We start from the raw sequence: 25583 nt of genomic DNA, 5'->3' as shown, positions 1-25583 counted from the left end.
ACCGAGTATCTTGAACAAATTCTACGGGCCACTACCATCGACACTTGTGATATTCTGGTTGCTCTGCTTGCTCACACTCGCTATGCGCTCAAGAAAAACGCCTCGACTCGTACTTCATTGAGTAATGCTTTCTTTGAACATATATTGGCTCTCCTCGTGCGTCTGGTTGCTGCTGGCGAAAGACCCAAGACTGCACGCGAAGCCCGCAATGTCGTACGAGCTTTGGGGGAGTGCCTCACCGCATGCCGCGCTCATGAGATGGTACTCCTCATGCAAAACGTTGATGTGATGCAGAGTCCGGACCCGCAGGTTGTCACATGTTTCGAAACATTGGCTACACTTGCAATCGCGGTTTTGAATCACCCCATGGTTAAAGCCGACATCAGCGATGGATGGCCACAGACTATGAAGGACAAGATCGCATCCGCGTGCAGTGACTTTGCAGAGCTCATAAGTCCGTGGTCTCATTCACAAACCGGTGCAGGGCTCCAAATGCTGGCTAAGACTCCTCCGCTTGGCAAACCCGACTTCAGCACTGCAGAGATTGCATCGACCGTCAACGATCTTCCAGTAACAAACTCGCGAGTTGGCCTCTATATATACCTGAATGCGGCACTATGTGCGAGACCGCTGACCGACGACATGTCGCTTTTCAATTACTTGCATGCCAAGTACCAGAACGATACACAATCTCTGGTCTCTGACTTGATTGTCGCTTCCTTCGATGTCCTGGCAAATGCTTTGCAGCAACTTCAGCCGCCAAATCAACTACTTTGTTATCGTTCGTTCATTGCCAACAAGCTGCCTCTTCTAATCACAACTTTATCGGCATCTTTTCCACCTATGACGTCTCAGGTCCATATTCAGATGGCTTTGAGACGAGTCGATGTCCATCCATTCCCACCCTTGTCTTCTGACAACGACACTGCCAATAATGAAATCTTGAAAAAGAGTCGTCTCGAATTTGTGCAAGCCTGCATCCTGTTCCAGCTTGGAAACGAACAAGCTTTTCACTCAGTGATAGGCGAATCGCCTGCTCCAATCGCTCCTCGAGTTGTTAGATACAACAGACAATCTCTGGCTCAGCAATGTTCTGCCAACATACACCGTGTCGAAGAATTGGCTCGCGAGCTCGAAGGCATGAATGGTAATGCAGGTGCAATTTCCGGAGCGCTGGTCGACACAATACAACACTTGTACACTGCAAAAGAAACGATGGCTCTGCGAACGGTGTGCAACATCTTCTCTCGACGATTGCCGCTCATGGACATCATACTCCAATACGCTCAACCCTCAGACGTGCTCTCCCCACTTTGCAATTTGTTGAACGAATGGACCCACGACGAAGACCAGAGTGAGTACCAGCCAGCTTATGAAGAGTTCGCTGCAGTCTTGCTACTGGTTTTGGCCGTCATTCACCGGTACCAATTGACGGAAGCTGAGATCGGAGCGTTCTCCACTGACTCGTTTATCATAAGACTGTTGAAGAACATGTCGACGAGCATAGATATCAGAGCGCTCGATGATGATCAGCAGAAGCAGCTTACCAAATGGGTCCAAGGATTGTATGCGACAGATGAGCACGGTGAGACGAATGGTATCAGCGATGAGACTATGTCGCACTGCCCGCCTCAATCGTTTTACCTATTGGTTCCAACGTTATTCGAGCAGAGTGTGCAAGCTTGCAAACTCATGACTCTTGCTGTCAACACATTGAAAGGCGGTCTCGAGTTTCTCCTCGAGCCTTTTCTGCTTCCATCACTGATTGGTGGTCTCAGTTGGGTTACCAAACACTCTTGGGAGGATCATGGTGATACCGATATTTTGATGCAGATGTTGCGAAAGCTGATCCAGCCTGACTCTATCTCTGGCGATGCTCAAGCGATGCATAAAACAATACTTGCGATGATCGCGAGACCACTGGCCAGATCTCTGCAAGAGCTGCAGCGAAGACAGCCCAAGCGCAAAGATGTTACTCCGGTCATCGAGCTGCTTCAGCCTCATCTAGACAGTCAGCGATCAGGCAAATGCAATTCGGCCGAGCTCACAGAGTGGTCTGTTACTGCTGACGGGGGACTGCGGGCTGTTGTCAAAAACCTTGTCGGCGGTTTGGTTCAATGGTCTAATCAAGGCAGCATCAGTTCTATTCCCTACCAATACACGCACCGCGCCATCACTACAGCTTTGGACATGCTTGGAGCAGATGAGGTTTTGGCCATCATACTGGACGAAGTTAGGTCACAGACTCGTAGTGGATGCGGTTCAGCAGCGCTTGAAGTCGCTACTGCTATTGTTTGTACGCCTTCACCTTTGCCTGCTCTATCTCAGGCCAATACTCTCATGCAGTTTGATCAATCTGCTCCAGTCTCGGTGAGTCAACGACGTACATTACGTCAGGCCTTACGAGCAAGACTAGACGAGCCCAAGGAATTGCTGGCAATGGAGACCGAACGTGTGGAAACGATTGTGAGGCTTGGTCGTCGCGTCGAGGCACAACTGTCTGTTCCAGCACAGCTTAACATGCCTATGACGAATCTTGATTTGGGCGATATGAATTTGACAGGTGCAGACATGCAGATTACAGGCGCAGAGATGCAAATGACTGCAGATACTACGACTGATACAACCGGTGCTGCGGCTGCTGTTACAGACCAAGACTTCACGGCTGCTATGGATCAATCCCTCCAGATGGACACTACCAACATGAACGACACAAACTCCATGCCTCTTGACATGCCCAACAACCTCTTCGCTGGCCAGGATATGGATTTTGACCTGACCGGTACATCACAGCAACATGGCACTGGGCAGATGAACAACGAGGATGATATCTTTGCTGGCCTTGAGATGGATCTGGGTGGTGACGATTTTGATTTCTCCTAGTTGGAGTTACCATTTTTCCCTCTCCATGGACACAATCGGGACTAGAAACCTGCTCTGTGTTCTTGCAAGTCTGCCAATGATCGGAGCAAACTGTCTTTCCGTGCTCGGCCAAGTCGTGCATCAATCCTCGCTCCCACCGCACAGCGTGATTTCAGGAATGACTTTGTGGTCTACAGTACACGGCAAGAAACTGGTTCCGATGAAGAAGAAGTTGGTTTCCATGAGGAAGAGAGTGATCACATCTACCCAATCAATGAATCCGGGACGACCTGGGACCTTGTCGAGCTTGATGCTCCTGCGGCATCTGATCCAATATGGAACGAAACTCTTCGAGCGCATACGCTAAACAACATTGACGTAGTTTTCCAGGAAATTCTGAGACGACCGTCTGGTCAACGTGTCTTAGAGATTCTGGAAGATTGCTCTAGTCAACGGGTCTCAGACGTTCCTTGGTATGCAGAGGCGACACGACGCGCGAGAATCACACGTAATCACCACGCCAGGAGGAGGGCTCGCATTCAACGAGAGCGGGATATCGAAACGAGACGGCAGCGTGGAGAGCGCCCAACCTGGCAAGAGCAGCTGGAGGAACGGCAGCGTAACGAGCGGCAAATCAAGCAAGAGCAGCTCGAGGAGCGGCAGCCTTACATTCGCGACCTGACGGCGATGATCGATGAACGCTTTGCAACAGACACGGACTTTCTTTCTCTCGGCAATACACTTTCGATGGAAGGTCAAGGCCCCTCTTCGCGTGCGGATCCACCTCTGTCCACCACCGAACAAGGCCCATCTCAGCACTCAGAGGTTCCTGGACCAGAGAACAGATGGATAGCGGAGGACAATACTGCAGCTCAAGGCCGCGAGCGAGGTCATAATGAAGGCAATAGCAGCGGTGACCCTCATGATTTATGGCCACCAAGAAACAACAGCGGCAATCGTCGTGGTTCATTCACAGAATTGTTGGAGTACATTCGATCTCGCAGGCGTGGTCCCCAGGGGGAATAGTCTGATTCGTTACCAAGTAGTCTATCTTTAATGTTGAGACACGAACCTAAGATTAACTCTCTTTCTGTTTGCTGCGCTGTGACGGCTCGATAAAGAATGCAGGCTGTTGACGTTGAGCATCGACATGGTAGAAATGGCGTGGTGCAACCAAAAGTCGCAGGCTTTATTAAGATTCGCTCGGCCTTCTGTGAAGTCTAGATCAACAAATGGGAATCTGAAGACTGAACTGTTGGATCCATCATAGCAAATCTTCAGAGCTTGTCCGATCATGTACATTACGACATTGTATATCTAGACCATCATACTCATTCAGTATGCGGGAAAAGGTAACAAACTTGTTGATATCCCTCTAATTCTTCTTGCCATCTTCATGAGCGTTTTCGACCACATCCACCATGAAACCACCTCCCAGTAGAATAGCCGGCTCATCAATGCTGTGATGCTCGTAGCTGTCGTCAAAAGGTCAGCAAATGCACCCAACACAACACCTTTCATTGTACAAAGAATGCAACAACATACCTCAAAGTACCAACACCACCAGCATCCAACAACATACTCGGATTGTCCGCAATATTCTTGTTAATCCATCTAGCAGCAAACGCTCTAAGGATATGACCATGCGCCACGATCAACACATCGTAAGGCTCTGCTTGCGGCTGCGGTTTCCCTATCGCATTCTTGTGGTATTTTTCTCTAATTTCCGCAATCACCGCATCCAATCTTTCAGTGATCTGCTCAGGGCTCTCTCCCCCCGGACATCCATCTTTCCAGATATCCCATTTGTGAAGGCCGGCTTTTTCGCGCTCGGAAGCAATGTATTTGCTCGTCAAGCCTTCGTAATCGCCATAATCCCATTCGCGCACACTCTCCGTGACTTGGACTTTTGCGTTTGTTTTCACATTGCTGTCATCGTGTTCTTTGGACTCTTTCCACGGCATGGGGTCTTTACAGCCCAGGTTTAGCAGTTCGAGGGTTCGTTGGGCGCGGGTTCGTGGCGATACGTAGATGTGTGCGAGATTGCGGGGCACGATGAGGCGGTCGTCTCCTACGAGCGCTTTCCCGGTTGCGCGGATGCGTGATTCGCCATTGGCGGTTAAGGGGATGTCGGAGGTGCCTGTGTGTCTGCCGTTCAGCGACCATTCGGTTTCGCCGTGGCGGATTATGAAGACGCGGGGGGTGATTTTTTTGTCGGACATTGTGAGGGTGAAGAGGAGGAGAGTTTGAAGGTGTGGTCAATGTGCAGCGAAGATGAATTGTGCGGATGAGAGAGTGGTCTTGTAGATGACCAACCGCGGCGGGGTCTCCGGCTTGTAGTGGGAGGGAGCAACGTCATCATCGATGACATTTATTTCGGAGTAAGCTATGTCAGAGCTTCGTCGCTGGTTCATCTATTTCTTTGCACATTATGTTGCATAGCAGAGTTTCGTGTCGAGAGTGTCATTGTCAGAAAATGTCGCTGTCATCAGCCTGCATGGATGGTGCTTGACGATGATGGATTAACGATCTTGTCCCAGTTCTCTGGAACCCTTGGGTCCGTTGCACAAGGATAGCATAATTTTTGTGCAAGGTGGTTGTTAGTGGAGTGACCCTGCTCGTATATACAAAACAGATCAAGATCATTGCAAGTAGACTCTTTTCGTTATCTAAGATAGATACAACCGTTCACAGAGCAGATGATTATATCTTCTCAAAAACATGTACTCACAAAACGGCATGTTTGGAATACAATTCCCCATGTCGTCCTCCGTAGCGTGTGCTGTGTGGAAACTCCTCAAATATTCAGCGCCGACCCACGATGAAAACTACACAACAATCACTCTCTATCCGTCCATCACACGCTGAGAAATGGAGCATATGTTGAGTTCTTGTTGGTAAGGCGAAGTCTGAGAAAGGCTTGCGAGGCATGTGGTGGATGGAGTTGGAAAGGTTGCATGTATAATTCAGGCTTTTCGATTATCCATATGTACTCATATTTGCATTCATCGTCAATGGAACCCAGATCTCGACTCTTTTACGAGGCAAGATCACGATTACCTCCATTTCTGCTCAAATCGTTAGGACCCGATGAAGCGCCAAAGCCCTCTGCTTCAAGACTCTGAGCTGTAGTCTGAGCACCTCCAGCACCGGCCTCACGAGTGATCTCCTTGGGCTTGACTTCTCTATCAGCAAGAATGGTTCCTTGAGCATCGGCATCAACTTCTGCAGTACTGCCTTGAATGGATCCAGACAATGACGACTTGCTGCCGCCAAACTTGGAGATGTAAGCAGCCTTTTCGCCAAAAGGCTTGTTGCTGTCTCCTCTTTGGAACATTTCTTCAATCAGTTCGTGGCGCTTAAGTGCCAAGTTCCAGTCGCAGTAGCCTTTAGTGTTACCCTTAGCGTAGGCATCGTAAAGTCTACCCACATTCTGCGCAGGATGCTTGAGGTTTGCCAAGTCATCGGCAGGCAACTCGATAGGCTCGGCTTTATCCTTGCCTTGCTCATGCAACTGAATCTTGACACCTTCATGGTTGATATCAAACATAGCAGCAGGGCAGGTGACAAGAATATCGCCCTTTTCGCCAATGACGGTCCAGCGCAAGCCAGGCTCGCCAGGGAAAGGAGCAGCAGCACGAAGATCGTAGTTGAGCAGTGTGCCGTTTTGGAAGCGACCTTGCATGGCAATGTTGTCGGGTGTGTCTCTGTCGATTGTGCCGACGACTTTGCCTTGGTTGGAAGGATCGATCAGGTTGACTTTGGGACGCTCGACGCCCATGATGACGTCGAAGGACTCGAGTTCGCCGAAGAGTTCGAGCAGGCAGGTGAAACCTGGAAGCAGTGTGTGGTCAGAGCAAACGCCAAGCAAGCCCGCATGGTTGGAGTGGAAACTTACTGTGCAGGAAGAAGATAGTAGCATGGTTACCTAAGCGTAGGTACGATTAGCATGGTCTCGCAATTTAGGAGAGGTGGAAACACCACGACTTTGCTAGATGATTGTACCCATTTCTGCCAGACGCCGCCCCGGACGGTGTTTTGATGAACGCCGTACAGGCCTTGCGAACAGACTGAGACAAAACGCCGGCGCTAGTCGTGATGTTTGTACCTTCAGCTTAACTTACCACCAGCCTTTCTCTGAATAATATACTTGAATCCCTCAGGGATAGCCGCGCCACCACCAATACCAGTGCAACCACTGAGCTGTGTACTCAATACCTTTCCAATCTTGCCCTCAGCAATGACTTTCTGCAAGGCCTTAACAACAGGAGCAGATTGGCCTTGTGAGCCAAACATAGTCTTGACGCCCTTCTTCTCAGCAAGAGTAACCAGCTCTCTGATCTGATCCATGTTGGACGCCAGAGGCAATTCGGTGTAGACATTCTTGCCAGCCTCGACAACAGGCTTGAGCAACTTGTAGTGTCCCTCAACACCAACAATGCAGACTACCAAGTCAATGTCCTTGTCATTGGCGAGGTCTGCAGAGGAGTCGTAGGCCTTGGTGTCCTTGGGAAGCTTGTAGTGCTCAATGGATTTCTTTGCGCTTTCGACGGATGAGTTGCACAGAGCCTTGATTTCGTAGTGGGCTTTGCCTTGCTCGGAAAGAAGGTATGGCAGATGAGCTGTGCTAGCCCAGCTGGTGCTCTTTGAGCCGGTGGAAAGACCGATGAGACCGACGCGAATTGGAGACATGTTGATGTGAAATAATCGAGTTGGAAAATGAGATTCAGAAGAAAGCTCGAAGAGAAGTGCGGTTGCTATATGAGCGATTGAACCGCAGACGAGAATGTCGTCATCTTTATATGTGTTTTCTGTGGAGCTCAAGCTCCCCACACAATATCCGTAAACAGCGAATCCATCCACGAGAAACGGATTTAACTTCTCGTGACAGCACTGTAAACTCCGATCCTCTCTCACGGAGACATGAAACATTTTGTAAAGAACTATCTCCGGCCGGCACATGCAATTCGGCTTTTGATTCTAAACGGTCCAGGGATTCTCGGTAGTTCGCTCTATTGTCGCAGATGAAGAATCCCAAAAACCTCGATTGCTGTTGACATGAAAAGCTCGACGGTTGGCATTGATGGCTAGTAGGGCTACAGCTCAAGCAGACACGCGCAAAAGAGAGACTGGTGAAAAAGGGGTCATAACATTCGTGAAATTTTGTTCGCATACTGAATGAGTATGGTGCTCTAGAAATACAATGCGGTAGTGTACATGATCGGGGATACTCCAAAGATTGGCCCCATCAGTTCGTTCTCGACTCCGTATGTTAATCCGTGCAAGAGACTGGTCTACTCTATCGTGTCAAAGTTGTCTTTCCCTTGTTGGGTAGCACATCCTCTGCAATCTCCTTGGTGCGTTGCATCCTGACAGGACGCTTGCAGGCTGTTGGTGCAGGATAGATAGGCTTTGTGTAGGTGAGCCAACGCGACTGCAAGTTGTTGGTGACCATGTTTGAAATGAAGTATAGCAAAAGTCCAGCAGGCATTTGCAGAGCAGGAATGATAGAGAACATTGCAACGGTCATCATGATCCTCTGCATATTTGTAGGTTTTGCACGTTCGCTTTCTGATTTGCTTCCCGTTGTGGTGACGGTGCCTTGTACGCGCGGTGCAAAGTAGATGCTGGCGAAAAAGGTGCTGCTGAATATGACGGGAAGAATCAGAGTAGGATCTGCGGCTGTCAAGTCGGAGCACCAGGAGAAGCCTCCAGTCAGAAGAGTCGGATCGAACCAGACAGAATTGACGTGACCTGCCACTGCTGATGATGCTTCTTGTGCCAATTCAGCCGCCGCATCCTGAGCTGGTTCGGTGGACGAAAGCACGTCTGGAGCGCTCGTTGGTACTCCAGTGGCATCGATTGACGCCTGATCCGGAAGTTCATTAGAAGAAGAATTGGCCGAAACAGCTTCGGCAGCCTCTCCAGAAGATTGATTCTTCGGGGCATCTGGAATGAGCCAGCTCACAGTCCAGTCCAAAGGGCCCAAGATAAACTTCAGCAAACCCTCCTTAGCACCCATGATCCTCCTCAAACCATCGGAAGCCAGGATAGTCGTCATAAACATCATGGTTCTATGGCCAAAATTGAACTTGCGATCAAACATGGTTACTGCCAGATGACCTCTTCGATGGAAAGCGTTGATGGCCAGATTGATTCTGCGCCAAGGGCTGTCCCTACGAAATGTTCTGTCCAATTTACGTCTGACGATGCTCATGTGGGCATCTACCAGAGGCTGGGTTGCTGCGCGGTCAACGAGCCTTTCACGCAGAGGCTTTTGAAATACCGGATAGATGACAAGTGATCGGATGACTACGGCGGATAGCGGGATTGCAGCGAACCAAGGCAGACCAGTGGCGTTCAGAGATTCCATACATGCGACAGGCAAGAAGGCGATATAATCTGTAAGATCGTGACATCCGCTTTCAAGCACGGCTTTTAGACTGTATTGTCGCGCGCCATGTTGACTCCGGAGGACAGGTGAGCGGGCAGAGAGCAAGCGGCCAGTTGGCCTCGCTAGCAAGACCATATTCCAGGACAAGTTTGCTCGACGTATGATTGGAACATGTGACGGATGGTGAGCAGAAAGACATTGATTATTTGCGGTATTGCCAAGCCGGGGTTAAAGAACGATGCGGGCCGACGATTGCGGCAGCGGCTCAGGGTCAGGGGAAGAGATCAGGCACAGGGTCAGGGTCAGGGTGGGCTGACGATGGCGAGTCAGTTGCAGCTTCGGTGCTGTCATACGCGTCCTACGCAATTGCGAAACAACAGCTGGTAATCAAATCCATCATGACATGACACTCGTCCAAGCATGCCTGGTCTAGCACTGCTGATATCGCTGGCGGCCCTGACCGTCAGTCTGACCTACCTGTTCCTCCCATATTTTCTCCGATTCATTGCCCAGAACATCGGATCCACTGTTCGCGCCAGGTCACAGACAAGGAGAGAGCTGCTGCTCAAGAGGGCTGCCGATGAAGAGAAGATATCCCCTTCCACAGCCAACAAGGATCGTCTAGCCAGGGGAGACTACGCCGGAAAGCTAGCATGTGAATGGGAAGGCATCATTGGCTTCTTCCACCCCTTCTGGTAATCTCACTCCACCACTCATGACGACAAATCACTGACACCAGACACAGCAATGCAGGCGGAGGCGGCGAGCGAGTCCTCTGGGCTGCCATCCGCGCAACCCAAGAGCGCTACCCCAAAGCCCTCTGCGTCGTCTACACGGGCGATCACGACGTCGACAAGGACACCATCATCGCCAACGTCAAGAACCGCTTCAACATTCCCCTCCACGCCCCTCGTCTCACCTTCCTCTATCTCAGCACTCGCGACTTCCTCCTCGCTCAACACTGGCCTCACTTTACTCTCCTTGGCCAGAGCATCGGCAGCTTGATCGTCGGCTGGGATGCCTTCCACCTCGTCGTCCCTGACATCTTCATCGATACAATGGGCTACGCCTTTACTGTCGCCATGTCGCACTTCCTTTTCCCCGACGTCCCTACTGGCGCCTACGTCCACTACCCCACCATCTCTACCGATATGCTAGGAAGCCTCGACGCCTCTGGCCGCGGTGTCAACGCAGGCTCAGGAAGTGGTTGGAAAGGAAAAGCCAAAAAGGCATACTGGCACCTCTTTGCCCGTCTATACAGTTGGATCGGCGGCTCCATTGACGTCGTCATGACAAACTCGACCTGGACTCAAAACCACATCAAAGCCCTTTGGGGCCGCACTCGTCAAAAGAGACGCTGGACACGCGACACCTGTGTCGTTTTCCCTCCTGTCGCCGTTGAAGAACTAGAACAAGAGATTGAAGTCTCCGAGGAGTCTGAAAAGAGCAGGAGAAAGGACATACTCTACATTGCACAATTCCGCCCGGAGAAGGATCACCAAAACATCATCACGGCCTTTGCCGAGTTCTTGCGCCGTCAAAAGACCACCGACAAGGATACTCCCAGATTAGTCCTCGTAGGCTCAGTACGCGACGAAAAAGACAAGATGCTAGTCTATAAACTCCGCGTGCTAGCACGCGAACAACACATTGCTGACCACGTCGACTTTGTCATTGACGCAAAATGGTCCCAAATCCTGAATCGCTTGAGAACCAGTTGGATCGGTGTCAATGGCATGTGGAACGAACACTTTGGCATCGGTGTTGTCGAGTACCAAGCCGCTGGCCTCATCTCCGTAGTCGATGATAGCGGAGGCCCTAAATACGATATCGTGGTCCCGATTGATGGAAAACCAACTGGTGAGTCTCTACATCCGACATGCTCGCAACCTATTCACTGACACTTCCCTCAACAGGCTTCCATGCAAAGTCACCTGAAGAATTTGCTGATGGCTTTGCCAAAGCACTAAACCAGTCACCTTCAGAAACACTAGCCATGCGCAAACGAGCAAGAACAAGCGCCAAACGCTTTTCCGAAGAAGTGTTCCGCGATAGTTGGAATGCACAGATGGACAAACTTGTTCACATGCATGTTACGCCAGTGAACTCGCGAGCAGGTTTATAGAATGCTTGAGTAGACAAGGAGAAAAGGAAAAAAGTAACAGCAAGATAAAGGGGTTAGAGATAATTAGAAAATGAAACATAGTTATGCTTGTGCTATGCTGTCATGTTGCCTTTTGTCCTCATTTCCGTCCATGTGCCTCTGGGGGGAAAAAAAAATTTCAGTGGCTCGTTAAATGTTCGCCAGACCTTCTCCGTATCGTCATCTTCCTATTAGTCCCTCAAGTGGCGGGCATATCCATGCCCCCAGTATATGCAGTGACTGAAAACCCTTTTCACCCTTTGCATGACTTGCTTTGCTACATTTCAGAACCCAAACACCTGAAATCACCATCTGGATCTTTTCACTGGTTTCGCTTACCTATTCGAATACCGCAGTCACTCACCACAAAAACAAAAACTCCACTGATACAGCCTTTACGCCCACGACAACTAGAAATTTCACAACTGAGACACGTTAGTCGTTCTCGAACTCCTGCTTTTCTCTGGTTTAGTATCGTCGAAGAGATGCATAATACCATACTCGTTAGGAGAATGTGGTGTCCAAGCGGTTTTTGCCAGGACACACCTCAATGAAGAGATGGCATACATCATGTTTACCATCGATATATACTAAAAATAAGATCAAGAGAGCCCTCTTGGAAGAACAAATGCCCAAAAGATGACTCCCTCCCCTGGAACACCCGGAAAACCCAAGAAGCAGGCAGCAGTCAAGGAGATGGAATTATTGATATATGCAACTGAGAATTTAGGGTATACATGAGTAAGAAAGCAAGAAAAAGATGGAGGCGTCAAGACAAAGTGTTATCTTCTCCTTGATTGTCCTTGTGAAAGCGAAGCATGATGCTGTGGTTCCAACAAGATATGCTATAAGAACAAAAGTGCCGTCATGTTCCTTTTGCTCGAAACAGAAAAAGCATTATGTTCCAAAACAAGACTCAATCGCTTAGATGTGAAATTCATAAAGGCATGTCAGTGCATAAGAAAAAGATCCGAGTCTGACCAATCACGACTCGTGATTGAAGAGACTTTTCAGTGTCTTCAGCGAGACGGGCTTCACCAAGAATTCATCCAGTCCACTTGCTTCGGCCTCACGGCGTGAGGCCTCGGAGCTCAACGCAGTTAATGCAATGACCCTTGACCGCGGTAGCTTGTGCTCGACTTCATGGTCGCGAATTGCGCGAGTGGACTCAAAGCCATTCATCTTTGGCATTGAGATATCCATCAGAATGGTGGTGAAGGGCCGGCGTTGAGCATATGCTTTGTATGTCAACAGTGCATCTTCTCCATCAACTGCTGTACACGCATCCATGCCCATCTTCTTGATGAAAGTTGAGAGCAGTTTGAGGTTGATCGAGTTGTCGTCGACCAGTAGAAGATGCTCTGTCTTGGTAGGCTGTTTGTGAATTATTGTGTCAGAAGACTTGGGACGTTCGATCTGTTTCTCACATTCCACCGCTGCGACATCCGCAGAAGCAGCCACGTTCTCGGATACCTGCGTCAGCGAATCTGTGGTAGTGACAAGAGTAGGAAGTCGGGAAACTTGATCATTCGGCTTCTTTATAACCGTGTGAAGAGCGCGGACGAGTGCCCGTGGCCCAAGCGGATACATCAACTCGACAAAGTCGTGCGGAGATTGGCTTCTAATTTGTGCCAACTGATGCTGGTTGCCAACCAAGATTGTGCGATTTCTCCTGACCAAGGCGTGGTTGAAAGCTTCAGCGACATAGAGATCTGCATCAACCTCTTCTTCCATTTTGGCGTAGACGACCTTCATGTTGAACCAGTTCTGCGCGATTCTGCTCACATACGAGTGTACCAAACGAGTACGTTCGAGCGAAGAAAAGTTGCTCTCGGTCGTAGCACGATGAGGTATCAGCAAGCAGACGGTAAGGCCACGGAGAAGTTCATCTGGATCCAGTACTTGACCACCATTCAGTGTAAGACCTTCAGGGATCGATTCTCGTTCGACCACAGGGACAAACACATCGAATTGCGTACCAATACCCAAAGAGCTATCGACATGGATGACTCCTTGCATGTCGTCAACAATTTGTTTGACAATGCTGAGTCCGAGTCCGGTTCCCATGGTGAGGGAGTTGGCCTGTGAAAATGGTCGGTATAGTGAGTGCTTGATGAACTCCTCACTCATGCCAATGCCGGTGTCACGAACCATTAGATGCGACATCCTTCGCTTCGGATTCTGAGGGTCGGGTAAAAGTTTCAGCGTCACCTCGATGTGGCCGCTCGAGCAGAACTTGAGCGAATTGCCAAACAGATTCATCACCAATCGTTTCCAAGCACCAGCTGAAAACAATGAGAACCAGGCTGCATGACTTTCCATGAACAAGAAGACGGCCACATCATCAGTGGTCTTCAATTCATCCTCAATCCCGAAAGCCATGGTAGCGTCCTGGGTCGGGGCGTTCACGTCCTTCCGGTGGGCTACTTGCTCTCGGTGATGCCCATATGCCACACCTTCGACCACGTCTTGAACAACACGACAGAGATAGTCCTCGGATGTTTGACCAAATCGCTCGCGAGGTGTATTCTGTGTCGTTGTGCTCAATGAAGATCCTCTACGACCCATACTTTGTGCACGATCGAGATGGTTGACTTTGGAGAAATCCAAAAGATGATTCATGGTGTAGAGAAGTGTGGACGCGCAACTCTCAATCATTCCAAGCAGATCAGTCTGTGACTTGTCAAGCTTGGTGTCTCGCAAAACTTCAACAGCGGCCAAGCACCCATGCAATGGTGAACGCAACTCATGACTAAGCGACGAAACGAAATCAGATTTTGTAGCTTCTGTCTCGGTAGCATCTGTAAAAGTCAGTCGCAGTGGTCATGAACTGAAATTTCTGAAATACTCACCGAAACGTGTGACCTCTGCAGTCAAGATTCTGCCGTAAATGGACATAGACAGTAGATCGTGTTCAGTGAAGACGCGCGTTGGATTTGAGGGCCAACCAAGCATACCAGCATAAAAGGCTTGTCGAGCCGAATCCCACAAGGGGATGAAAACTAGTGACTGAGCCTTTTCAAGCAGGGGCTGCAAGTCTGAAGGGATTGCTGAGGCTTCAACCAGTTCTTCGTACCGAGCGGGCCCAGTCCTGGAGATGCCCATGCTAACCAAAGCCGAAACACCCTTGTCCTCAGTCTTCAAGACACATCCTTGAGGAAATTGTGAAATGAGATAGTGAAGAGAGTCATGCTCGACAGACATTGAAGTGTCAATGCGTGCCGGAGTGTTTGTGTTTGCAACGATGGAAGTGACGAGTTTGTCACAAAGCGAGGATGGATGAAGCATGCTGTTGTCGGAAGGATCATGAATGTTGTCTGTGCTGATAGAGGCGGTGCTCAGGATTACCAGACCCTCGAGCTGATGGGCGGCACGAATCAAGCCAGCAGCGGACGCCAGTGTTTTTTGAGCACGATGTCTGCCTGACTTCGCTGACGCATCTTCTGGTTGGGTTACATGATCCTTGTTTGTCGAGAATGAAATTGAGGCAGGGATTGATGGCGGCTTGACAAAGTAACTTGCGGAAGCGTCGTCTGCTGGGGTGGTGAGAGGTGTACCAGCATCTGAAGTGACAATCTGGTCGAGGGATTGGGTAAGAGAAGTGGCATCAGACGAGGAAGAAGTGGCTGAGGTCGAGATGCGGCGGCCATCGCTGGTAAGACTGCGCACGACAGTCGGGGGTAATCTCGACGAGTCGAGGTGTCTTGGATGCTGGGGTCTGTTGTGTTCGAGGAATGTGGACAGGTCCGACTTTGCTTGCATGTCGTGGTTGTTGTTGTCGCACTGGGCTATCTGAGATTCGACATGGCTCAGGATGGCCGAAGCAATGTCGCTGAGGACGGAGTATGTTTGGCTGTTTGCGAAATCGTTTCGTGGAGTGCTATCGATGACGGCGAACATTCCGATGAGGCGGCCTGAGGCTGCCCTCATAGGCACAGCAGCGTAGGCCAAGGTGGTGGGGAACTCGGCGGCGGAACGGCCCTTTGTGAGAAGACGCAAGTCTTTGACAATGTGTCGGGACTGGTCGGCGATGTCGTTGGTTGGGTCATGGGTCGAAGGTGTGGGACTCTGGAAAACGACTTCGGAGTGTATGCGGTTCAGGAAGGCTTGTTGCGAGGAGGAGCCTTGTGTCGTGGTCGCGCACAGCATGGTCGACTGGCCAGCCTCTGCGACGACGTGCGGTAGGCCATTGTCCATGAGCGACACAAATGCCCAGTCACAGCCGAGGCGCAGGGCGGCATTCTGGGCGAGTGCGGTGAGCAGCGTATCGTTGACGTGTCTACGAGTAGCAACATATGTTGTTAGAAGGACGTCCGACGTTCACTGGTCTTGGTGCGACTTGCTTTGACAGGTTCTGACATGTTGTCGACATGTTCACGGCGGCGGACAAGCCTCCGCGGATCTTGGGCGACTTTGACGATCAACAGTCTAGACACGATGGTTTGCTGTCGACGCGATCAAGACATGAGAATTTCGATCGAAGATGCAACAATATGGACATGTCTAGGTCAGTTGAAAGGCGCGACATGTCGCTCGCAAATGGGACCGTCTCACCCGTCGACATGTCTTGCTCCTGCCGCGAGCAACGTTAAGCCGACTCTTGCATTTTTACCTTCTGCCTTTCGAATCCTTTTGTCCCTCATGTTGATCTCTTACCCAGAATGGCTTTCATCTGGGGTCGCTCCCGCAACTCTAACAATCGGCCGCTTCCAGTCCGCCCTCACCCTTCTTTACCACCATCTTTTCTCATGATGAGTTGCTCCTTTCTCTTGGCCAACTCCTAACACTACCGGCATGGACGTACTTACTATGGAAAACTCTTTTAGCCTGTACAAAGGAGAATGTTCGGCCACTTCCCGCCATAGTCGACCGGACTCTCTCTCCTACAACGCTCACATTCGTTGAGCCGCGAGACTCGTATCCACAGAGCCGCTTGATGCTATTCGTTGTGGCGTTATTAGGCTTTGAGATCAGCAACTTCCGCCAGCTCTAGACCTTCTTATGCATCTGTATAACTTCAGCACGAGTGTTATCTCACTTCTCCTCTTGAGACTGTCGTCACGACCTGCCAACCATTTTTCGCGCACAGCTAGCCAAAGGCTTGTGCAACATGATGATTATTCAACATCAAAAAGTCGCTTGGTTATGCAAACAGGACGACGTATATGTTACGCGCGGACTAACATGGATCTGACCAACATCAATCTGATTGAATCAAACCCGACGAACAAAGAAAGAGCGACTCTGCGTTGTGGGGCGCGCGGGCCAGGCAAGCTTGAGGAAACGTTGCTGTTACTGTTGCCTTCCTTTTAGCTACCACCCATACCGATACTACCACCTCAACGTATACTACCCTTCTTGTCTTGTTTCCATCGCGTTTCCTTCAACATCGTCTCAATATTTCAGCATCGTTTCAATATTAGTATGTCTCGGGACACTGCTTGTCACTGCATGAATCTGCAACGCTCATTCTTCGACAAAGACAACTGCACGCAATCATTATATTGTCAACCACTTGGGAAGAATTCTTTTGCTTGACAAAGGGTTGCAAAAATGTCCAAGACAAACATTTAGGGCAAAACAAGGCGGCAAAACAGATCTCATCTGTCTGCAGCGCTAATCGATACAGCTTTATTGTTTCAGCTTTGTCCTTTGAACTTGAGAAACATGTATGGCGTAATCCCTCACGTATAAAATGCTTTTCCAGTCACAGATAGTCAAAGACTGCTGCCTGGTAATCCACTGAGATCGCGACCACCCAAGAAGCTGCCCTCGATCCGCGTCATGGGCAATACAATTTCCGACTTGATACCCACACCACTACCCGCAAACACGATCGCAACATCCTACAACCGTAATGGAAACTATGTCGTCCAATCAACGCTCGGCATCGGCATATACGGGATTGTGTATCGTGTCACTCATTCACAATCCAACAGACTCTTTGCGATGAAAGTGCTTCAGACCTCGACATCAGCTCAATTACGGCGTTTCCGTGAAGAAGCAACACTTCTGACAACCTTGTCGCATCCCAACATCGCTCTTCTGGAAGATATAGGTGGTGTGCCTGACACGATGACTGGAATTTGGAACGCGTGTATCTTGACCGAACTTGCAGACTATAATCTGCTGAACTTTTACTCTGCCTACTCTGCGCTGGGAATATCTCGATTGGATGAAGCGCTTGCACAGACAATCGCTCATCAACTCCTCTTTGCATTGACGTATATCCACGACCAGGGCTTTGTCCACAGAGATTTAAAACCAGCCAACATTCTCGTCTTTTGGACTTCGAAATCTTCTTTTCTGTTCAAACTGGCTGACTTTGGTCTTGCTACTCATTTTCTGGAGGACGAATGTGTCCCTGCTCCGGTAGCACGTTACACAGCTCCCGAGCTTCTTCTTCAAGGACACGACCCACAGCAACTATCAAAAGCAGATGTCTGGGCTCTGGGCATGGTGTGCAGGGACTTGTGTACGCAAGCTCTTCTTCATCCACATACAGAGACCAAGGCTTTGGGTTTGTGGGCAACAGAGACCATCAATTGGATGTTGAGAGAGGACGTCACAAGTAGACCCACGGCAAGAGAGTGTAGGGAGGCTGTATGGGTGAGACAGGGAGACAGGATGCCCAGTAGTCTTTTGAACGCATTGAGGCAAGACTTGGGGTTGCAGTCGAGCAGGATCAGCGATGAGATGGAGATGTGAATGTCCCAATGACACTTGCATTTTCGATCACTTTACCAGTTTCGAACGCCTAATCTGAAATGTTCTGCCGGCTGCCCATCAATATGATAACGTTGACTTTAGCGCCACTGGATACAGCACGTCGCTCTCGATCCTTGAATCTTTCCTCTTGAATGCAATTGGAGGTGCATGGCGCCCCTTCTTAGACTTGCCATAAGACTTGGATCCTCGGTGTATCTCTTCTATATCAAATGACAACACCACAATACCAGAACTCGTAGGTTCTCGTATTACACAGTATCTGGTTACTTCAAGTGTGAGTGTCTTTGTGAAGATGTGGAGAAACAGCAATGCCCGAACTCGTGATGTCTATGATAAAAGACACTAGTCGCGTCCTACGCATCTGGCTGGTCGATACTTAGTCATAGAAGAAGTGAAAGGATAAGCAGTCGTACAAGCAAGAGGTCACAGAGTTTGTGGGTCAGATGGGGAGTGCTACATACTGAATGGGCAAGTCGAGACTGAAATGGAGGATGGCAAGTGAGAATGATACAAGAGGAACTGACGATCGCGAGTCGTTGTTTACAAATCATGTACAGATCCAATCTTTGGAAACAACATTGTGCTGCAATTGAATCAAAAGCTGAGGAAAGTGCGTTCTACCCTCTATCGACAGTCGGCCGTAGCTACACATCGGCAAAAATAAATCCCAAATTCTGAGCTGAAATCTCGCTTAATTTGGCTCAAACATGGATAGTGCTTAATATCACGACTGCGGTACGTCTTGGCGCTTCCTTCGTGACTCTTCTTTCTCAACCTCTGTTGTTCTGGCGCTACTCTCTCGATATCTTAATTTTCGTTGGATTACGGTCCCTCATAAGAGACCATCGCCATGATTTTCGAACGCTTACCTAGCGAGTTACAGCTCATGGTGATGAGCTATCTCGATCCACCTACACTGTATGCCATGGCACAAGTCAACACAGTGTGGAACGCATATGCTGTCGATCAGCTTTGGGCACAGCCTCCTGAAAAAGCATTGACACATATCGCTGCCATGGTTCCCAAGTCGAGACGTCGAGTCCTTGCAAACAAAGTCCGGAAACTATCCCTGCGGGGAAGCGAGCCTAGTTTCCAAGAAGTGAAGTTCGGATCACTCAGGTCACTGAGTTTCGTAGGATCGGATCACGTAAATCCTGCATCGTTCATTCAACCGTCACTGCGATCTCTTGGGTACTGGGGCGACCACACCTTTACTGACAAGTCAATCAGTCTTGTCCATCGAAGATGCCCTGATCTTCACTCCCTCCGGGTGTACGACCCCAGTCTCACCAATTCCGCACTGCTTGTAAACTTCCTGCAGACCCGTCGTTGTCTTAAATTGCTAGATCTGTACGAACTCGACCAACGGATCGTCGACGATGTCCTAGCAGGTTTGGTGGGGCCTATCTCAGAAACGCTCGAGGACCTCAGACTTCACGGTCCGTTGGATCATGTCAACCCATCCCATCTATTGCAATTCGTTCAATCGACAAGGGTACTTCGAAAGGTCAGCGTGAGCCATCTTCCTTCCGATATAAGCGAGCTTTTGTCTGCTTTATGTGATCTTGACTCCCTACAGGAGTTAGCGCTTGGCCACTGGATCACGTTTGAACATCTCGCCTTCCTAGATCAACAACAGTGTAATATCTTGCCCTTCAGAAACGTCCGAGATCTTAACTTGAATGGCGATGCACAGGCCTTATCACGACTCCTAAGCTCTCGCTCGATTACCGTTTTGAAGCTAGAGGTCCAACATCCAAACGAAAGTTTTTACACAGCCATAGGCAATATGGTTCAGCTGACAAAACTCGACCTCACTCTGCCACCCTCCGAGAATGTTGGTCAAGAAGACCTTGGAAAGCTTCGCATGCTTCGGAGGCTCCGGCGCCTGAGGATGTCAAAGCCATATGATAGCCAAGTTTTGGAAGAGCTGCAGCTACCTTGGATGACCGATTCCCTATTTGAGGAGTTTGTTGCAAGCTATCCCCTGCTCGAGCAGCTCCTTTTACACTGGGACGTGGGCGATCAACTTACTGAGGCCGCTATTGGTGGTCTTGCAAAGTCCTGTCCCAGGCTGAAAGACATGACACTTAGGTGGAATCACAATCTCGAAGACTGGTACAAACTTAAGCATCCACTATTTCCACGAATGGAATGGCCTAGCCTAGGTAGCATATGCGAGTTCCCTGCTAGCAGGTAAGATTCCAGAGAGCCACAAGTGACAATGTGCTGACCAGATGGCAGATATAATGAGGCCCTTGAACGAGCCGAGCCATTTGCAGCTATGTTACGGTCTTTAATGCCCGTCATGACAAGGATCTACATCTCCTCGGATTCACTCTCAGCCGCTGCACTTTGCAACACACTATTCCCCGGAAGTGTGACGGTGAGAGATCCGGAAGACAGTGATTGGTAAAATGGCACGGGAAAGCCAGGATATGATGTTGCTCGCAGCACATCATGCGCAGACAGTTGTAGAGGGTAACAGTCGGTGGATTTGTGAGTTGCTCATCATGATTATTCTTTGTCCTCTCCAATCTCATCCTTGAGGTCGTAGTTGAATCGTGCAGGCCAGGGATTCAAATGCTTTGTACTCAAGAAGTGTAGGCTCAAGGGCCTGGAGTGGACATATATACGCTTCTCTATGTCATCTTGTGTCCATGTTTTCATAGCCTCGAACAAGGTTCCTAATCGCAGCTTCACCTTCTTCATTTCTCTACTAATAAGCATATTGAGATGGTCGCCCATGTGGAAAGAAATTTTAGTTCGAGTGACGACCAGACGATCACTAATGGCAGTAAGGTATGTGACCAGAGAATCATTAATGTTTCGGGACTGATGAGCTTTCCTTCTGATTTCCTTGTGACTGCCTTCTTAGCTGAGTTAATGATAATCCACAAAACCTTCAGAGGGTGTACTATATAGAGTGACCTGTTTCTTGACACTGAACTCAAGCATTAGTTTGACCGGCACGGAGATTGACCCACGATCCTGCTAGAGCCGCCCACTGAATCCTAGCTCCTTAAATCTGACCCATATGTGGCAATTAGAGATGGATCACTTCTTCCCATACTTTCCAGCCTGCTAGGAGTCCATATGGGGCCGTGTGAAAGACCACACGACAAATCGCGCGCAATCCCTTGGAAACCCCTCGAATCTCCGCATCGTGCACTCGAAAACGTTCATGAGGGAGCTCATCCAGCATCTTAAATTCACCATCTGCTTGCATTCGCATCAATGGTCCATTCTCCATGGACACCTGTATCGCTCCACGGGACAACAAAGTGCTGCTCTCTTCTATCTCGATGACACGTCTAGCGACTCGAGCATGTAGTTTCGCGTCCCATAAGCCTTCTCTACCGTGGGTTTTCTCCAAAATAGCAACAGCATTTCGCCTGATGCCTGGAACACGACATTTGAGCGCGACAAAGTACAGAGGAGCAATGTATGCCATGTGGAGTGAAAACTTCGCTGATCCTCCGGCGGTCAAGGATGCAAGCCTGCCTGCCAGAAAGGATCCCTGAGACCTCGTCAGGATCGGGCTGGCTAAGATGTTCGACCATTTGACAATTGAGTGAAACTCCTTTATGTAATCATCACAGCTGACCTCATCAAGTCTGGTGCTGCGAGATAGCCAGACAGAGACTGCCGTGTGCTGTACACGGAGCAGTTTCTCGCGTTCGTTGTCGTAAGCTGTGAAAGGCTTGCAAGACTTGACAAGAGCGGCCACACTGCGGCTCCAGACCAGAAATTGTCCCTGAAGATATCTCTGATGAGCTCCCGCTGATCGGGGGCACGATCCTGTCCAATAAATATTGTCGTGGATATTATGGACGAAGGCCAGAGTTGAGGTCACGAGAACGTCAAGAGATATCCTGGCGTCTTCGAAGTTGTCGAAACGCGTTAGTACGGACAGCGATGGCATGACGTCCATGTCAACAGCTGCATAATGAGCTGGTTGTCCGAGAAGTATTGTTTGCGCGTTCAACCCGGTGAAGAGAGGGCGAACTTGATGCATTATTGATGACATTCTCGCGTTGGACGATGTCTCAGGAGACTGTGCCGATTGTGGTATATTCAAACCGTTCTGTAGATGACCTATTATGGCATTCCCGTTGCCATCGAGACATTCCAGGGAGATGAATAGTAGACAGCATAATAAGACCACATCAGTTCCCATGTTGTTCTTCTTCAGAAGCTTTTGCAAGGAGATGATGGACTTGTTGTAATGCCATAGAACAAAGTCAAGACCAACAACAGTGGTGATCAACCGTTCATCTGCTGCCGCAGCTTCGAACCGAGCATGAGCTGAACCAAGCGCAAGCAGAGCATGACGAACGGCTGGTTCTGAGACACTCAATTGGGGCAGAGTATACGACCAGAAAGATCTACTGGAATCGCTTGAAAGTGCAGGCCCTGTTCGGATACTGAAGAACTCAAGCCATTGACGTTCCTCACCAGAAAGCGACTGTGATAGAAAAGCGACATCTATATCTGGTCCTGCTGGAGCTAGAGGTCGAAGAGCCGGAGCCTTGATAACAGGACGCCGCTGCACCAACGACATGACCTGACGACCGGTGACAATGTCAAGTGGCATCCATTTCGGTGTAGTATAACCATCACATTCGCGACCATAATCAATACAGCGCCTGCAAAAAGGCTTGCCCTCGTCGCACTTGACCTTGCGTAGCTACTGATCGTATTAGTAGGTTGTCCACAAGCCGATAATTTATACGCTCTTGACCTTGCAGGTAATGCATCCAGTGCGAACTTTGAGCTTCCTACTCCCTCGACTACCGCTAGGTGGCACTGCAGACATGGGTACTGCAATGAATGTGTGGAAGAGAAGCTCATAAGCATCGGAAGTGAGTGGCTGCCCAACGAAACGTTCGCCGGACGAAGTGGTCCAGGCGTAGAGTCATGTCAGCGGGATGAGGTGAGTATTGCTGCCTGAGATGGTGTCACAATATCAAGCATTTCGATGACGTATACCAGTCACTAGCGAAGAGCTATCTATGAAATTTTTCGTCGATAGATTTGTACGCCACTAATATCGTTAAGTTTCTGGCAAGAGCAATTTGCACGATCGCGAGTCCGAAGCCCTAACCTGTGTCAAGCCGACCTCAGACTGAGACCCCAACGCATCTCTCGGATCAATGTCTGATTGGTCAGTCGTGTGTAATACACACCACAAAGGAGGAGACTACAACAAGGGCTCAGCGAGCAGGAACAGCCCTCTAGCTCGGATACGCTCCTCATTGAACAGAACCGCGAGATCGTCAATCATTCGAATAGGCTCGAAGTCCAAGCGAGATGTCGTGACGTTCCTAGGAATCTCTGCTCTCGATGCTCCACCACACAATGCAATGGTGGACGATTGATTGAATTGGCAAGTACGCCCAAGACGTATCACGAACCACATAAGGAGACATGCGCCCTACGGTGCAAACCATCATGTTGCACTTTTTGCCTCACTTCCAGTATGCTTCTCTCCTCTTTGATCTCCCTTGTCATCTCTGCGCCTCGAGTTTCGGCTACACAGGGCTCCAACTTCAATGTGTCTATCCAGACAGCTGAATCATACGGATGTGCCGAGCAATGCTATGCAACTCTTCAGATGGGCAATGAAGCGGACCTTTCTACGCTCGGGTATGATTTCGACTTCGAATTTTTCAGTGTCGCGACGAACTTTAGCGATACTTCCAGACCTGGAGATCTACTCAAGCTGAAGCCAATCGATCCAACCAATCTCACCACTATTTCTGGCGTATCCGTCTATCGAATGCAGTACGTCTCCCAAGATGAGCACGGTGCACCTGTGCCGGTCAGTGGAGCCATTATTCTACCTTTCGCTCTTCCCCGATCTGGTGTTTTTCCTTTGATGGCTTGGGCTCACGGTACCATTGGTGCTTACAATGGCTGCGCGGTATCAAACAGTCCAAACTTATGGGATTACGATAGCTGGTCCCTAATGAGTGAAAGGGGATATGCCATCGTCGCCACTGACTATACTGGACTGGGTGTTGATTATACCACACACAAGTATGGCAACTTCCCTCTGCATGCAAAAGATGTTTTTTTCTCCGTAATTGCTGCGCGCAAGGCTTTTGGTCGCACACTGTCCAAGCACTGGATGGCAGCTGGGCACTCCCAAGGTGGTGGTGCCGTTTGGAAGCTAGCCGAGGATGTTCAGAGTCTGTCCTCAGATTGCAACCAGACACATGAGGCACGGAATTATCTGGGGACTGTTGCTCTTGCACCTGCGACCAGGATCATCGACATGGCTGTCACAGCAGCATCCCAGCTTGCTGTATCTACAGATTTCCACGACTCTTCTGCTTTCAGTTTGTTGCCCTTGCTCTCGATAGCATTGAAGCGTTTCGATTCACGATACAACCATTCCATTCTCGCCGATCCCATGAAAGCCCGCATAGAGCTTTCAGATCTCGCTCAGCTCTGCGCTAGCGCGATGTTAGGATTGACGCTAGATCTCAACTTCACTCAAGTGGGAGATCTGAACGGCTTGTCAGAATTGGATGCGGAAATTGCCTACAGATTTCAGAACCAGACTGCGCCGACGCAAGGGACCAAGGCTCATCACCCAATCCTTGTTGTTCAAGGCATAAACGATACTGCAATTCTTGCCGAGACGACCGTGTCCTCCTACAACGCTGCTTGCCAAACCGGAAGCGAGATTCATTTGATGCTATATGCTAAGCAAGATCACTCTGGCGTACTCACTACGGGTGCTGTAGATTGGTTGAAGTGGATCGAACAACGCTTCTCCGGCATTGCTACATCTGGGCGTTGCGATAAAATTGAGAAAAAGGCTTTCGATTATGCTTATGTTCGAGCTGCTCCTGAAGTTGATCCAAGCTCCGGCACTCTCAATTGAGAGATACACAGAATCTAGTCCTTGTCATCCGAGCAGACCCTTGTCGAGGCGCGAGCTTTATCCGCTGCGATCAATTCTGAACGGCAAAGCTGTAAATAATCATGTTCGATGCTTGAATTCTGGTACCCCTGGTGATTGTCTGCCAGGGCTGTATTCTCTTCTATTTTACCAACAACGGATCATTTATATGAATGACTCTTCCTATGTGAAGTATCCTCTGAACTGTGATTCCTAATTTCACATCACATACAAATCTTTAATAGTGGTACGCTTACAGATCCTCGCGACGAGTATGGGCCTTGATGACTCTCTAGGATCTTTTCCGTTGCCTCTCGGGCGCTGAGTAAAGTCCGCGAAGATGCCGCTTGCCTGTAAGGAGGAATCATGTTGGCCATGTTTGTCCTTTTGGCTTAGTTGCTTACGAAACGAACATGAGCAAATGTAGATTGCTGCTCTATCTCGAATTGATCTCATAAATCCAAGTCGCATGTGACTACTGGAATTGATCCAATGGAACCAGTTTAGTTAGAGCCATGCAAAAACAACTTAGTTGCATCAAT

The 25583-nt window shown here is 49.4% G+C and overlaps 10 protein-coding genes across 10 annotated transcripts; 5 read left to right on the top strand and 5 right to left on the bottom strand.

Moving 5' to 3' along the window:
* Nucleotides 1-567: 567 nt before the first annotated feature.
* Nucleotides 568-2505, top strand: M437DRAFT_15331 (mediator complex, subunit Med5; the record flags this gene model as incomplete). The annotated part of the gene is made up of 1 exon (XM_041018805.1): nt 568-2505. A coding segment is annotated over one exon (1938 nt), but the record flags the coding sequence as incomplete, so codon positions are not given.
* A 1732-nt stretch (nt 2506-4237) lies between these two features.
* M437DRAFT_82529 (phosphoglycerate mutase-like protein) lies at nt 4238-5084 on the bottom strand (the record flags this gene model as incomplete). The annotated part of the gene is made up of 2 exons (XM_041027765.1): nt 4238-4337; nt 4408-5084. The coding sequence occupies 2 exons, from the start codon at nt 5082-5084 to the stop codon at nt 4238-4240; spliced, it is 777 nt and encodes a 258-aa protein (XP_040881533.1).
* Nucleotides 5085-5899: 815 nt separating this feature from the next.
* M437DRAFT_43575 (NAD(P)-binding protein) lies at nt 5900-7554 on the bottom strand (the record flags this gene model as incomplete). Its single annotated transcript, XM_041020769.1, has 3 exons — nt 5900-6696; nt 6761-6790; nt 6987-7554. The coding sequence occupies 3 exons, from the start codon at nt 7552-7554 to the stop codon at nt 5900-5902; spliced, it is 1395 nt and encodes a 464-aa protein (XP_040881532.1).
* Nucleotides 7555-8161: 607 nt separating this feature from the next.
* Nucleotides 8162-9235, bottom strand: M437DRAFT_82527 (uncharacterized protein; the record flags this gene model as incomplete). Its single annotated transcript, XM_041027764.1, has 1 exon — nt 8162-9235. The coding sequence occupies one exon, from the start codon at nt 9233-9235 to the stop codon at nt 8162-8164; it is 1074 nt and encodes a 357-aa protein (XP_040881531.1).
* Nucleotides 9236-9676: 441 nt separating this feature from the next.
* M437DRAFT_73471 (UDP-Glycosyltransferase/glycogen phosphorylase) lies at nt 9677-11381 on the top strand (the record flags this gene model as incomplete). Its single annotated transcript, XM_041026030.1, has 3 exons — nt 9677-9951; nt 10002-11116; nt 11173-11381. 3 exons carry the CDS (start codon nt 9677-9679, stop codon nt 11379-11381), a joined length of 1599 nt encoding a protein of 532 aa, XP_040881530.1.
* Nucleotides 11382-12383: 1002 nt separating this feature from the next.
* On the bottom strand, nt 12384-15662 carry M437DRAFT_43530 (uncharacterized protein; the record flags this gene model as incomplete). The annotated part of the gene is made up of 2 exons (XM_041020758.1): nt 12384-14200; nt 14252-15662. Coding segments are annotated over 2 exons (3228 nt in total), but the record flags the coding sequence as incomplete, so codon positions are not given.
* Nucleotides 15663-17183: 1521 nt separating this feature from the next.
* On the top strand, nt 17184-18107 carry M437DRAFT_64157 (kinase-like protein; the record flags this gene model as incomplete). Its single annotated transcript, XM_041024373.1, has 1 exon — nt 17184-18107. One exon carries the CDS (start codon nt 17184-17186, stop codon nt 18105-18107), a length of 924 nt encoding a protein of 307 aa, XP_040881528.1.
* An 871-nt stretch (nt 18108-18978) lies between these two features.
* Nucleotides 18979-20544, top strand: M437DRAFT_64156 (uncharacterized protein; the record flags this gene model as incomplete). The annotated part of the gene is made up of 2 exons (XM_041024372.1): nt 18979-20324; nt 20373-20544. The coding sequence occupies 2 exons, from the start codon at nt 18979-18981 to the stop codon at nt 20542-20544; spliced, it is 1518 nt and encodes a 505-aa protein (XP_040881527.1).
* Nucleotides 20545-21174: 630 nt separating this feature from the next.
* M437DRAFT_64155 (uncharacterized protein) lies at nt 21175-22947 on the bottom strand (the record flags this gene model as incomplete). Its single annotated transcript, XM_041024371.1, has 2 exons — nt 21175-22818; nt 22873-22947. 2 exons carry the CDS (start codon nt 22945-22947, stop codon nt 21175-21177), a joined length of 1719 nt encoding a protein of 572 aa, XP_040881526.1.
* A 663-nt stretch (nt 22948-23610) lies between these two features.
* Nucleotides 23611-25023, top strand: M437DRAFT_43213 (uncharacterized protein; the record flags this gene model as incomplete). Its single annotated transcript, XM_041020705.1, has 1 exon — nt 23611-25023. The coding sequence occupies one exon, from the start codon at nt 23611-23613 to the stop codon at nt 25021-25023; it is 1413 nt and encodes a 470-aa protein (XP_040881525.1).
* Nucleotides 25024-25583: the final 560 nt, after the last annotated feature.

Source organism: Aureobasidium melanogenum (assembly GCF_000721775.1).
Source record: "Aureobasidium melanogenum CBS 110374 unplaced genomic scaffold scaffold_5, whole genome shotgun sequence".
Taxonomy (NCBI): Eukaryota; Fungi; Ascomycota; class Dothideomycetes; order Dothideales; family Saccotheciaceae; genus Aureobasidium; species Aureobasidium melanogenum.
The sequence above is the reverse complement of the archived record's forward strand: the minus strand, read 5'-3'. Positions and strand labels throughout refer to the sequence as shown.